This window comes from Ceratotherium simum, chromosome Y, assembly GCF_057802395.1.
Source record: "Ceratotherium simum simum isolate JZ-2026a chromosome Y, ASM5780239v1, whole genome shotgun sequence".
NCBI classification, from domain to species: domain Eukaryota; kingdom Metazoa; phylum Chordata; class Mammalia; order Perissodactyla; family Rhinocerotidae; genus Ceratotherium; species Ceratotherium simum.
The window spans coordinates 198,288-212,917 of record NC_141941.1 but is presented as its reverse complement, the minus strand read 5'-3'; the positions used below and the strand labels follow the sequence as shown (position 1 = coordinate 212,917).

General features: G+C 51.4%; 1 protein-coding gene across 2 annotated transcripts in view; it reads left to right on the top strand.

Annotated features, from left to right (window-relative positions):
• The first annotated feature begins 6,839 nt into the window (after positions 1 to 6,839).
• LOC101403451 (serine/threonine-protein phosphatase 2A regulatory subunit B'' subunit beta) overlaps positions 6,840 to 14,630 on the top strand; it is a 66,053-nt gene continuing 58,262 nt past the window's right edge. For both annotated transcript variants that reach the window (XM_087427887.1, XM_087427886.1), the window contains exon 1: positions 6,840 to 7,404. In XM_087427887.1, the coding sequence (XP_087284013.1) occupies positions 7,123 to 7,404 (282 nt within the window). In that variant the 5' untranslated portion in view covers positions 6,840 to 7,122. The remainder of the gene's footprint in view (positions 7,405 to 14,630) is intronic.

The window sequence follows — 14,630 nt, the reverse complement described above, 5'->3', positions numbered from 1 at the left end:
TCAGATTAAATTGGAACTTTTTCCCTATGAATAAGGAATTCGATTCTATTCTCTAACAGACACCGTCTCTGGGGACGGGAAATTGAGTTGAAGGTTGCTGAAGGCAAGTAAGAAAATTTTATTACCCAAACACAAAATTCTTTTCCTGATCATCAAAACCCGAAACACCGCCGTGGGGAGCTGGGGGGTCAGGAGAGAATTCAATTACACATGAAAACGGAAAAAGGGGCATTTTTCAGCTTACCTTTTATTTCTCGGAACAAGTGGCAGCAGCGAGCGCACGGGACAAAGGGGTGTTTGTCAAGGCTGGAGGTTTTCTTCCGACGGATGAGGATGAAGTCGTGTTGTTATCAGAGGAGGTAATGTGCTCACGGGACGCCGTGAGCACAGGCCAGACTGGGCTCTCCCTCCAGGGAGCCACGAGTCCCCCTCGCAGACCCCGGGACAGACAGAGCACACATCTGCAATCCTGTCATTTGGGGTGCCTGGAGGAGGCACACGGGACCCCACCGCTGGTCCCACTGCAATTATTAGCGTCTTAGATGTGGCAGCAGCTCGGACGGAATGTGGCCAGCCTTTTCCTCCACTCCCGCCCCAGCTCAAATATTCACTCTCGAGGCCACAGAAATACGTTTCAAATATGCTCCAATCAGTGCAAAAGTAGAAACTGGCGGGGCGCACGGCCACGGCTACTTCTAAAAAAGCCCAGTGGTCTCTCATGAGCCCAGGCTCCAGGCGTCCTCAGCTGTCTTTGGGAGAAGGATTAATCTCCTTTGACTCGTCCTGCATGTTGAAAACACACAAAATGGACTCATTCGAGTTTCTCAGAGCATCCTTGGAGGGCCGCCTCTGCCAGGCTGGATCAAAGCACACGTTCCTGGACCTATCCCACCAGAACCTCCGCATTTTAACAAATATGCAGGGTGTTAGCATCCTGGGGCTGCAGTGACAAATGACCACACACAGGGGCTTAAAACCACAGGAATTCCTCCTCCCCGCAGTCCTGGAGACCAGACGTCTGAGATGAAGGGGTCGCAGGGCCGCGCTCCCTCCGGAAGCTCCAGGGGAGTGTCCTTCCTGCCTCTTCCAGCGTCTGGGGCTCCAGGCGTCCCTGGGCTGGTGGCCACCTCCCTCCCGTCTCTGCCTCCGTCTCCATGTGGCTTCTCCTCTGTGTCTGTGTCTCCTCTTCTGTCTCTGATGAGGACACTGTCATTGGATTTAGGGCCACCCTCCTCCAGGACGACCTCCTCTCCATCCTTCACTCAATCACATCTGCAAAGACCCTGTTTTCAAATAAGGCCATATTCACAGGTGCTGGGTTGTCATGGGCTAAATTGGGCCTCCCCCCAATTCTTATGTTGAAGCCCTGACCCCCAGGACCTCAGAGTGTGGCTGTATTTGGAGATGGACATTTAAAGACATCATTAAGGTAAAATGAGGTCACTGGGGTAGGTCCTGATGCAATAGGACTGGTGTCCTAATGAGAAGAGGAGATGAGGACACAGACACGCAGAGAGGGACGACCACGTGAGGACACGGGGAGAAGACGGCGTCTACACACCAAGGAGAGAGGCCTCAGGAGGAACCAGCCCTGCCCGCACCTGGATCTCGGATTCCAGCCTCCGGGACTGGGACAAATAAATGTCTGTTGTTTGAGCCCCCCAGTCTGGGGTCCTTTGTTATGGCAAACCAACACCAAAGGTAAAAGAGACTTTACAGATGTCACCAAATCCAGGGTGTCGAGATGATAGATGATCCTGGATTATCTGGGGAAGCCCCCACATCATCTCAAGGCTCCTTATACGAGGGAGGCAGAGGGAGATTTGAGGACAGAAGAGACGGCCACGTGGTGATGGATGCAGAGGCTAGAGCGACGAGCTTTGAAGATGGAGGAAGGGGCCACGAGCCAAGGAACGCAGACGGCCTCTAGAGGCTGGAAAGGGCAAGTGAAGGGGTCCTCTGCTTGAGCCCCGAGAAGGAACCAGCCATGCCCACACCCTGACTTTAGCCCAGGGAGACCGGCTCTGGACTTCTGACACCCACAGCTGCAAGAGGACACGTGTGCATTGTTTTAAGACCCTGAGTTTCTGGCAATTGCTTACAGCAGCCCCAGGCACCTAACACACCCTCTAAAATCCCGACAGCCTCCTAACTGCTGTCTAGGGTCTCGTGCCTGTGACTGATCTTCTTCACACCAGAGTTAAATGCCTCCAACACATTTGAACATTTCCACCCTCGCCTTGAAAACCTTCAACAACTCTTTTTTATGCATCAGTCAGCTAGCAGTGCATAACAACCACCCCCAAACACAGCAGTTAAAAACAATCATTTATTCTCCCTTGTGTATCTACACCATGGCTGGGAGTTGGCTGATCTGGGCTTCTCTGTAAACTGAGGGACTCTGGGCTCCTTCCAGGAGCCCATTTGCCCATCTTAATTCTTTGGCACATCTTCACAGAGCAGATTAAAACTGCATTGGGTCTTTCCCCCACGGTTGTGTCGTAATGGACACACTTCTGATGGGATGAAAACCCTGCCATTCATTTTCCAACCATGCAATTTCTGGGCTGTCCGTATTCTCTCTAAATTCTGCTTGCAAACTGGCCCATCTTTTCTGAACTCACCCTTTTCATGGAGCAAGTTATCAAATGCCGTTTGTAACGACCAGCCTGTGGCTGGGTTTTCTGACCTTTTCCGAAAGCTACAGCTGTACGAGGCACATTTCCCGCCTCCCAATTTATTGCAAACAAATTTTACCAAATGTCTCACCCCAACGTAACACGGATCTCTATTTTTGCAGCCTCCTGATTTAGTTTATTGTACACAAGAAAGTCTACATGTCTTTGCCTGACAAACTCAGAGATCTTCCCAGCTTCCTTCCCTGGGTGTCCCTTCCATGCATTCTGCTTTCCAGAATTAACCATCCTTAACAGCTCTGCTTCAATAGCATCGCTTCTGCGAGGCTATTCCCTCCCTCAGCCAGTCACTTCTTCCCATATTTGTTGTTCAATCATAACATTTCCATGTCGTACTGTATAATTGCACATTGAATTATCTAATTATATACTTCCCCCCTCCCATGCCATTAGACTACGATATCTTTGAGATCATGAACTGTCTGTTATTCATCTACGTCCCCCGGCTTGTAACACATACTCAGAAGATCCAATACTCACCAGTTTAATTATGCTGCATTGCAGCGTAATAAACAAATTGTAAATAAATGAAAAGAGATGGATAGAGAAAGAAGTTACAGCTCCTCACAAGCATTCAGACCATAGCTGGACAAAAGCAACAAAAAGCAGACCCAGAACCTAAAAAGGTGCAGAACTTAGAGGACGGGGGGCCACACAGCCCCACGACCTCCAAGCTCCCGAGCCCCCACAAGCCAGTGATTAAAACTGGGATATTGAACCAAGAAAATAAGTGACGTCTGAAAACGTTAATCGTAAATAGTAAAAAACCACGCACAGACACAACTTCTGTAAAAGGGAAAATATGAACACTCCTCAATCATTTTTTTCATCATTTAGACTTTTTTAGTTTGCTTAAAACTGCTATAAATCAGTTTCATATTTCTCCTTTGTCCAACACTATTACTCTTCTAAAGCTTATCAAAATGGGAGCTAACAAATAAAACTATTGTTCTTGATTGCTAGGTCTGTATGGCATTTTACCTAAGACACTACAGCTTAGATGGAAAACTTTTAATGGGTTTTCCCCCCATTTCTGTCCGGGTTGCAGTGAAACCCTGACACATGAGGAATGACCATAAAACTGTCTTTGCTGAAAAACCTTCAAAGGCCATTTGATCCACTGTGCCGTCTCTGGAAACCCATCGCGGAAAACCACTCTGCTTTTCATCGAGGGGAGAACAGTGGCGCTGGCTCCTGGGTTGCCTGAGTCCCGGAAGGAAGGGGGTGCGGGGTGACTGTGGTTCACAAGGAAACGTTTCAGCGACAGTAATGAAGTATGCAACCTTCAATAACGGAACTCGACGGCCGGTCGGCTCCGCACGCCCGTCTCACATTATGAGATGTCCAAGGTTCGGCAGGGGAGAAGAGCAAATTCCCCCACTTCAAAATTGTGCGAAAGCGAGTCTCAATGAGCAACAAATGAAACCAAATGTTGCAAAGGAAATCCATCAGCAATAAAGAGAAGCTAATAAAAATGAGGGAGGGAGAGGTCAGAAAGGCGGAATTCATAAATAGCATGGAGACAGGCCAATCCGAAAAGAACCTGGACACGATCCTTTATTGAACTCCTCTTAAGTCTGCTACGCGGAGAGGAAATGACTTGAAATCAAACACGTGCACTATTTGTGGCTATTCTGGAGTCCGTTTTCATGAGAGAAACACAGATTAAAGAAAGAAGAAAGAAACCCACTTAGGTTGAACACATGCGGTGGATAGAAACTTAATCGCTCCCTGATCTCTAGCTGCACGAGCCAGTGTATCTTTGGAACTTAGGGTCAGCCCGGGACCAGTGAGGTCCGACCTCCTAGGACACGTTCTCTGGGGTGTCCTCACTTCTCAAGTCTGAGTGTGCAGACAGCCACCCGGGGCTCTGGCGAAAGGCAGACTGATTCAGCGATGGGATGGGGTGACATACACATTTCCCAGCAGCTGCAGGTGTGTGACCAGCTTTCAGGGGCCTCGTGGGCTGCAGCCACAGAAGGCACCTTGGCTCAGGTGGACTCAAGAGGGAGCAGCCCTCCGTCCCCAACCATCCTGCGCCCTCCTCTCCTACCCTTCCTGGATAACACCCGGGGAAGCCCGCTCACCTTCCCTTTCCCCGGCCCTCACCTCGTGCACAGTCCTGCAGAATCTTCTTCACTTACACCCTCCCACCCCGCCCTTCCACCCTGAGGCCCTCCAGCCACCCCTGGAAGACGGACGGCACCGGCAGAGCTCCCGTTCCTGCAATCAGCAGACTCCTGCTCCTGTTTGAGGGCGTGCCATGCACGTCCCAGGCCCCGCCAGCCTCACAGCAACGCTTTGTGTTCCCAGCGCCCGGCCGGCACAGACTGAAGGTGTGTTCTGTGTCCGTCCTGCAGTTTATTTCCGTCCCGTTGGCAACCGCACAACATCTACCTTTGGCCTCCCCGCTGTGCATGGGCGTATAAAGCTGTCTTGTGCAGGCGATCAAAAAACCCCTTTCCCCCCTAAAACCACACGGATGAATGGAGCTGTGCCTGGCTGCTCATTCAAAGACCCCGACTGAAAAGCCCATTTGTTCTTTGACAAGACGTCTGTATGTGATAAACCGAGATCTGTATGAATATTTACTGCTCTCCAGCAAGAACAGCACCGCACACACAAGCATTTGCTTCCCAATTAATGGACATAATTTTGCAGAATTCCTGCCTGACGGTGCTTTCACCACTGAGTATACGCGGATTTTTATCTCCAGTCACGAAACACAAACTCAGCTTGAAATCACTGCATGCACAAAATAAAACCATAGTTTAAGCAAGTTACCTAGTAACTGAAAGTCTAAAAAATAAAATAAAAAAAGTTATCTAGTGAGTCCAGCTATATTTATACTGCAGGCAAGTAGGAGAACCTTCCCTCATAAGACCTCGAAATTACCCCCAAAAGGGAGCAAACACAACTGAAAATTTTTTTTATAAAATTATATTAAGAAAATGTTACCAAAAAAAGAAAGGTCAAGATGTCAAGGAAAGACGTGCATGTGTGCAGTGTGGACGATTTATCGATCCTATTAAAAGTATACACTGAAACAAGCTAGCCATGGGGTCAAAGGTCCTTTAAGTAATTTCACCTCCACCAAAATAGATTTATTATTTTTGCAATTACAAATGCAGCTCATTGTCATCCTAAAAGGCCAGCGGTTAAAGTAGTTGCACACTCCCAAGCCATCATTATTGGTTGATAAACAAAATTAATGTCTGCGGGGCCCTTGAGGTCCGAAGTCGCCTGTTTTTTAACTAAAAACTGCTTCCCCGGCTTAGCGCGCGCTCCCGACTTCCGTAGGGCATGCTCGCTCCCGCGCTCAGCGGGCACACACTGCACATGCCCGCCCGCTCCCGGTGGGCACGCACTGCGCATGTCCCCTTGCCGTGCCCCTTCCACACCGCCGGGCTTCCGGCTCGCTCTCGCCAGACAAGCACCGCGCATGCTCCACCGACTGGTCTCCCGGACGCCGCTACCGCGGACACGAACTGCGCATGCTCGACCCACCGGCCAGGCGCCCCCTACCGCGGCGAGCACGCACCGCGCATGCTCGCACCTCTGCGGCCCTAGAGTCGCCTCGCCGGTGTGGGCTGCACCCCTAAAAAGCCTAAAAGCGGAATGTCTTCGAGTGGGGCAGGCGTCCTCTCCCGCCCCCGTCCGGACCCCAGCTCCTGAACACCCCCCGTCTCCACAAAGGTCCCCCCCGGCGAGGCCACAGCAGCCCGCCGCCTCTCAAGGCAAGGAGGCGTGCGTGATGACGCCACGCGTCGCGGTGACGCGCGACGTACGCGACCTTCTTTGGGAGCGCGGCGGACGCGCCCGTTTTGAAGCTGTCCTGAGCGGCGCCGGCCTGTCCGCCGTCCGGCCCGAGTGTCCGCGCAGCGCCTCAGGGAGGGCGCCGGCTTCCTGAGCCCCCCGGCCGGGCCGCCGCCTCCTCCCCGGACCCGAACCCGAACCCGAACCCCACCGGCCGGGCCGCCGTCTCCTCCCCGGACCCGAAGCCAAACCCCGCCGGCCGGGCCGCCGCCTCCTCCCCGGACCCCAGATCCCAGACCTGCAACTCCGCCGGGCCGCCGTCTTCTCCCCAGACCTGAACCCCACCGGGCCGGGCCGCCGCTTCCAACCTGGACCTCAAATCCCAGACCTGCACCCCTTCCCCTGACCCCGGGCCCGCGCCCCGCCCCCTCCCGTGACCCCGGGCCCGCGCCCCGCCCCCTCCCGTGACCCCGGGCCCGCGCCCCGCCCCCTCCCGTGACCCCGGGCCCGCGCCCCGCCCCCTCCCGTGACCCCGGGCCCGCGCCCCCGGGCTCGTTCCCCTCCGCGGCCGTGGTCTGCACCGCCGAGGTCCCTCCGGGCCGGACTTGGCCGCCGGCGTCGGGCGCCCGTGCCGCAGGAGGGCCCGCGGGGAGGAGGGCGAGCCTCGGAGATGCCGCCCGGCAAGGTGCTGCAGCCGGTGCTGAAGATGAAGGTGGACGAGCTGTTCCTGCGCTGGCTGAGCGAGTCCAGCACGCAGAGCATGCTCCGGGGCTGCCTGCAGAGCATCCAGACGCCCGCGGGCGCCGAGCGGGGCGCCGGGGACGCCGGCCAGCCCGGGCCCCCGCGGGCAGCCCCGGCCCCCGCGTCCGCCGCGCTGCCGCTGGGCGCCGCCTCGGGCCCCAGGGTCGCGCCGCACGCTCGCGGGGCCCGCAGGTCCGCTAGCCCGAGAGTGGTGAGTGCCCCTTCCTTCCGCTCGCGCCTGCGACGGTGAGTCGGGCCGCGTGCGGCGTGGGGCGCGCGGAGGACGCACGGCAGCCGTGACGGCGCGTTCACAGACAGTCTGGTCCCCCAGATTCTGCAAAATGCTGTCGTTGGCCCGGTCCCCCGTCGGTGGCAATTTGGAGTTTGTTTCAAGTTTTCTAGGTCGGTGTTAGTTACCCGCTTAGCGATTTCCCCTACTCGGCTTGAACCGAGCGGTTTTGCCCCAGATTGGTCTGGTTTTATCCCTCATTTGTCTCCGATAATTACAGCTGGACAGCGGTGTGTTACAGAAAAGGTGCTTTCTGACGTGGAATACTGTGTCCGCGTAAAGTAAGGAAACGTGGCCTCCAGGTGGTTGGTTCATAGTGAATGTAGGAGAATCATAGAATTTGTCCTAAAGTCTGAAATAGTGGAACTTGTTGATAACATTTAAAGTTTTCCAGTTGGAACCAGTGTCCCATCAGCAGCACTAAGCACGTCGTGAAGTGAGACTTCACTGTCTGTCAGTGCAACAGTTTTCCAACCAAAATGGACCGGCCACTAAGGGGACGGTGAAAGCCGGATGTCCAGCCAAAGAGAACACGTTTTGCTCTAAGTTATTGGTGGTTTTCTGACACGCTCCAAGGGATGTAGCACATTTTCAGGGAAGTAAGTCCCCAAGGAGAATGGGAAGTAGACCAGAGGCAGCTTCACAGACCACCTGGGTGAGACCCCCCCTACACGTGCCCAGAAAGAGGCTGGTGTGGGCCTGCGGCAGCGGGTGGCCCCCGGCACCCACCGCTTCCGTGCGCTTTCCCTTGTCTTGTCTGAATCCTCATTTTACTGAGGCCACGGGATCTGTGAGGAGGGCTGGGTTGAGAGAGCTTCCTCCAGTGGTGGCAGTTCTCTCCCTGCCCCAGGAGGCATTCTTACTGGCAGTGCCCACGTCTTACTTAGCGAGCTGCTCTCTGTGTCGTTAAATATGTCTCAGGGACAGAGCCCCACACTTCTCTAAGGTAAATTCTTGAATTCCGTGACCCCGTGACTTTGTGTGAATCATCTAGGACTGAAAGAATATACAGGTCAGTGCTGTGCAAAGAGGGCAACTTGGATGCACGTGAAAGGAATATACTTCTGCACAGTGATAAGCTGCAAACAAGTGAGAATTAAGTTCCCTAAGTGTTCAAAGCAGGGAGAGGTCGTTTCTGCTTGGAGAGAGGGAGTGACTTGTGGGGTTTGGGGAGTGCACTGAATTGGGGGGGGCAGGGGGCAAAGGGAGGATATTCCAGGAAGGTAGTTCAGAGTGTGAAGATCGGATGTTGAGTCCTGCTCAGACCAGAGCAGTCTGACAGCGGAAGGCAGGCTGCCGAGCCCGGACCGTGCCGGGATGGCCGGAATGGGAGGGGTACAGAATTCGGGGCTGAGGAGTCTGCGCTTGGTTCCACGGCTGGCTGCTCAGGCTTCTGAAGGGTGACGACTTCAGTGCATGGAGCCACTGAGATAGAGCAGCCTGAGCCAGGAGTGAAGAGGCTTGGCCTGGCCAGGGGTGCAGGGAGCAGAAGCGTGTGGATGACAGAGAGGCGGCGGGAATTGCTGACGGAGGCAGGGCGAATTTAAAGATCCCTCTGCTTTGCTGTGCACCACACCAGACAGAGTAAATCAGCACGAGGAACCAGTTTGGAGCGAGACCAGAATGATTTTCCCTTAAACGTCCCCAGAGGTTTCGATAAGCAGCACTTGATCTCCTCTGGGACCTGAAGTTACCCTGAAACATGTCTGAATGTATTCAGAATTTGTGGACTGCTTTAGCTGAATAACCCAAAGGGACCTATCTGTCTATCGGGACAAAATGAGAAGAGCTCATTCCTGTACTCTCCCTAAATGCGGCGTGCGAGGCAGCGTTAACAAAACCTGATTCCCAACCACAGACCCTGGGAGGGGCGGGGCGATGCCCAGGGGCCCCAGGACGAGGTTTTCATAGGTAATAGATCTTTCCTCAAGTGCACAGACGCGTCCAAGACTGAGCGTGAGGCGCCTGGCCGTTCCTTGTCACCATCGGCCCGTCTAGTTCCCCGGGTAATAGTAAGAAGAGGTACGCTCCCCGTGGAGACAGTGCACGGTGCGTCCCAGAACGACGCGTGATTCGGGCTGGGGTTGCTGTGTGGTGTTACCCGCCCCAGGATGTCACAGTAGGGACGTGGCATTCTGTGTTTGGCAAACATCCTATGTGAAGGGGCACTAGGAAGGTCCCCTTCCCATCCTTATGGAGGGACAATGGTGCTCGGGGCAGAGAGTGCACACCCAGTGTGTCTGTGCCGATGGTGCCAACCAGGATGCTACTACCGGCAGAACCCTTAGCGTGCTTCTAGAGTAAGTCCTTGCGAAGGGAAAGGAGAGCTTAATGTGGATGAGCTGTTTCTCCACATGCCTAATAACCCAGGGACGACTCGGGAGGAGGTCAAGGTTCAGGCCAGGGGCGCCTCAGTTGACCCTGCACATTTCCTTCTCTTTGACCACATCCCAGGACTCAGCCCTGGGTTCCCTTGAGCTGGTGGGATGCGACTTTCATGTTTAAAGGAGAATGAAAAAGGATGCTCTAATGAAATGCAGTTTCTTAACTCGGGTCTTAACACGCCCAGTGACTGGTTCAGAACCCTGGCAGGGAGGGAACCCGATTCCCCTCCAGTTGTGTAAGCCCCAGCAACCTTCTCCTTTAGATGAATTCATGCTTCAGAGACATCTGATGGGAAAGCAATTTCATACATACTTAAATGTGCAGTGTGGGATTTTGGGGGCTTTTTTGAAGAAATGTAAGTCTTTTTGTAATGCAAATATATTTTTATTTAATACTAGCTTATTAAAATATAAATTAATTTCTGGGGCCGGACCAGTGGTGTAGTGGTTAAGTGCGTGCGCTCTGCTTCGGTGGTCTGCGGTTCACACGTTCGGATCCCGGGCATGGACTGATGCACCACTTGTCAGGCCATGCTGTGGTGGTGTCCCATATAAAGTGGAGGAAGACGGGCACAGACATTAGCCCAGGGCCAGTCTTCCTCAGCAAAAAGAGGAGGATTGGCAGTTATTAGCACAGGGCCGATCTTTCTCACACACACACAGAATATATGTATATAAAAATTAATTTTAATTAATTTACTAATAATTTAACCTCAATCTTTAGTCATTAAGTAGAATGAACATGTAGCTATAGCTCTGTGATGGGAGTCAGTATGGGGCAGCTACATCAGGTGACAAAACTAATAAGAATTCTTAAATTTCTGTTAGTCTTCAGAGTTTCAGAGCATTTTCAGTTCGCACGTTTGAGACAGGGGCGACTTCTTATCCTTTGAGGACTTTGTTAAGAGCTGCGCTAATGCGTATAGGCATCAGGACGCTTTCTTTGATTGTAAGCATCAGTAAACAACGTTTTGGCTGTGAAATCTGGCATTCCGGAAATATTTAGGAGGCTTCTTGACAAATACAGTTTCTGCCACATTCTCTTGTACACTTCCATGTAAGTATTTTGCTCCAAGAAATGCATCATTAGTTTCAGAATAGTGTTCATACATAAAATGCTAGGAGAAAGTCCTGAATTGGTTTTTTTAAGAATAGGAAGTGGGTAAGAGTCATGTGAGGCCACACCTGCTGAGGTGGCGGGAGGGGGCAGGGTCCTGGACCCAGCCCTCAGGTCCACCTGGGAGCAGACCCAGCCAGTGTCTCCTCCCTGCCCCGTGCAGCCCCCAGGACCGTGGGGATGAGCGGAGTGTGGAGAAGCCAGGTCCTCTTTGCTGTATCTCGTCCCCACAAGTACTTTCACTTGTTTCCAGCTCAAAAGAGCATGTGCGTCCTTCAGGAAGTCCTGGTCCGGGAGTCCTGACTTAGCTCTGGCTTAGTTCTCAGCTATCCTGGTTCCAGAACCCTGGTCCTGGAGCTCTGATTTAGGAGCCCTTGTTCAGGAGTCCTGACTTACTCTGGGATGCTTCTGGTCTATCCCTGGTTCCAGAGTCCTGCCTGGTTCAGAAGCCCTGGTCCTGGATCCCTGATTTGGGAGCCCTGGTTCAGGAGTTCTGGTTCGGGAGTCCTGACTTAGTTCTGGGTTAGTTTTGGTCTTTCTCTGATTCAGGAGTCCTGGTTCGGTAGTCCTGACCGAGCTCTGGGTTAGATCTTGTCCATCCCCGGTTCGGGAGTCCTGACCCAGCTCTGGGTTAGTTCTGGTCTGTCCCCAGTTCGGGAGTCCTGACCCAGCTCTGGGTTAGTTCTGGTCCGTCCCTGGTTCGGGAGTCCTGACCCAGCTCTGGGTTAGTTCTGGTCCGTCCCTGGTTCGGGAGGCTTGACTCAGCTCTGGGTTAGTTCTGGTCCATCCTCGGTTCGGGAGTCCTGACTGAGCTCTGGGTTAGTTCTGGTCCGTCCCTGGTTTGGGAGGCCTGACCGAGCTCTGGGTTAGTTCGGGAGTCCTGACTGAGCTCTGGGTTAGTTCTGGTCCGTCCCTGGTTCGGGAGTCCTGACTAAGTTCTGGGTTAGTTCTGGTCTATCCTCAGTTCGGGAGGCCTGACCGAGCTCTGGGTTAGTTCAGGACGCCTGACTCAGCCCTGGGTTAGTTCTGGTCTGTCTCTGGTTTACGAGTCCTGGTTTCTCTGGTTCACGTGGTTGGTCCTGGTCTACAGGGGAGGTGAAGGCATGGCTGGAGAGACCTGTGGGCTCCCTAACCTTGACATATCCCACAGGCTGGTCTTGTCGCCATGGCCCAGAGATGGGGTCCGTGATCCCTCTAGGTCCCCCCATGATGGGTGAGGGGGCCATCTGAACAGAGCAGAGGAGGGGGTCTCAATCCAGGCTTTCCCCATCCCAGAGGAAGGTCACCAGCAGAGACCCCTGGTGGTGTGCGTGCGGGAGGTGGAGGTCTCCGTAGGTGGTTACTCAGATTCCGCCGTCTTTCAGCAAATTCTGTGTATGAAAGATTTTAATGACTGTTTTGTTTAGATAAAACTGTAGACACCCCCCGCCACCCTCGCTTTCTGATATGGTTGCCTAAGATTTAAGTTCGTTTTACTGGTTTTTGCTTCAGTTTTATCAGTAGTCAAGGCAGTACTGTGGGAAGGGCTCAGGTTGGGGCCAGAGTAGCAGGGGCTTTCATAACCTTTGAGGAGCTTTTTTTTTTTAATTTCTTTTTTTCTTTTTTTTTTGGCGAGGAAGATCAGCCTTGAGCTAATATCCATTGCCAATCCTCCTCTTTTTGCTGAGGAAGACTGGCCCTGGGCTAACATCTGTGCCCGTCTTCCTCTACTTTATATGGGACGCCGCCACAGCGTGCCTTGATGAGCGGTGCGTAGGTCCATGCCAAGGGTCCGAACCTGCGAACCCCAGGCCACCAAAGCAGAGCATGTGAACTTAACCACTGCACCACCGGGCTGGCCCCTATTACTTTTCTTTAAAAATTATTTTATTGGGGTAATACTGGCTTACAACATTGTGTGATTTTAGGTGTACATTATCACGTATCAGTTTCTGTATCGACAGCACCTTGCTCACCCCCAGTAGTCTAGTTTCCATCCTTCACCATACATATGTGCCCCTTTACTCCTTTCACCTACCCCTCCACCCCCTTCCCCTCTGGTAACCATCAATCTGTTCTCTCTGTCCCTGTGTTAGTTTATCTTACACAGATGAGTGAAATCACATGGTGTTTGTCTTTCTCCCTCTGACTTATTTCACTTAACATCATACCCTCAAGGTCCATCCATGTTGTCACACATGGGATGATTTCATCTTTTTTTATGGCCGAGTAGTATTCCATGGTGTATATATACCACATCTTCTTTATCCATTCATCAGTGGATGGACACTTGGGTTGCTTCCATGTCTTGGCTATTGTGAATAATGCTGCAATGAACACAGGGGTGCATAAATCTTTTTGTATTGTTGATTTCATGTTCTTTAGATAAATACCCAATAGTGGGATAGCTGGATCATATGGTATTTCTATTTTTAGTTTTTTCAGGAATTTCCATTCTGTTTTCCATAGCGGCCGCACCAGTTTGTACTCCTACCGGCAGTGTATGAGGGTTCCCTTTTCACCACATCCTCGCCAAGAATTATTTTTTGTCTTGTTAATTATAGCCATTCTGACGGGTGTGAAGTGATATCTCATGTGTAGTTTGATCTGCATATCCCTCATAATTAATGATGTTCACCATCTTTTCATGTGCCTGTTGGCCATCTGTGTATCTTCCTTAGAAAAATGTCTATTTGTTCCTCTGCCCATTTTTTGGTCAGGTTGTTAGTTTTTCTGTTGTTGAGTTGTATGAGTTCTTTGTATATTTTGGAAATTAACCTCTTGTTGGATATATGATTTGCCAATCTTTTCTCTCAGTTGGTGGGCTGTTTTTTCGTTTTGTTGATGGTTTCCTTTGCCTTGCAGAGGTTTTTCAGTCTGATGTAGTCCCATTTGTTTATTTTCTCTTTTGTGTCTCTTGCTTGAGTAGACTTGGTATTCCAAAAGATGCTGCTAAGACCAGTGTCAAAGAGTGTACTGCCTATCTTTTCTTCTAGGAGTTTTGTGGTTTCGGGTCTTGCATTCAAGTCTTTAATCCATTTTGAGTTAATTTTTGTGTGTGGTGTAAGGTAATGGTCTACTTTCATTCTTTTGCATGTGGCTGTCCCATGTTCCCAACACCGTTTATTGAAGAGACTTTCCTTTCTCCACTGTATGTTCTTAGCTCCTTTGTCAAAGATTAGCTGTCCACAGATGTGTGGTTTTATTTCTGGGCTTTCAGTTCTGTTCCCTTGATCTGTGTGTCTGTTTTTGTGCCAGAACCATGCTGTTTTGATTACTATTGCTTGGTAGTATATTTTGAAGTCAAGGATTGTGATGCCTCCAGCTTTGTTGTTTTTTCTCAGGATTGCTTTGGCTATTCAGGGTCTTTTGTTGCACCATATAAATTTTAGGATTCTTTGTTCTATTTCTGTGAAGAATGTCATTGGGATTCTGATTGGGATTGCATTGAATCTGTTGATTGCTTTAGATAATAAGGACATTTTAACTGTTTATTCTTCCCATTCATGAGCATGGAATATCTTTCCATTTCTTTATGTCTTCTTTGATTTCTTTCAACAATGTCTTGTAGTTTTCACTGTACAGGTCTTTCACCTCCTAGGTTGAATTTATTCCTAGGTATGGTATACATTTTGTTGTGATTGTAAGTGGGATTGTATTCCTGACTT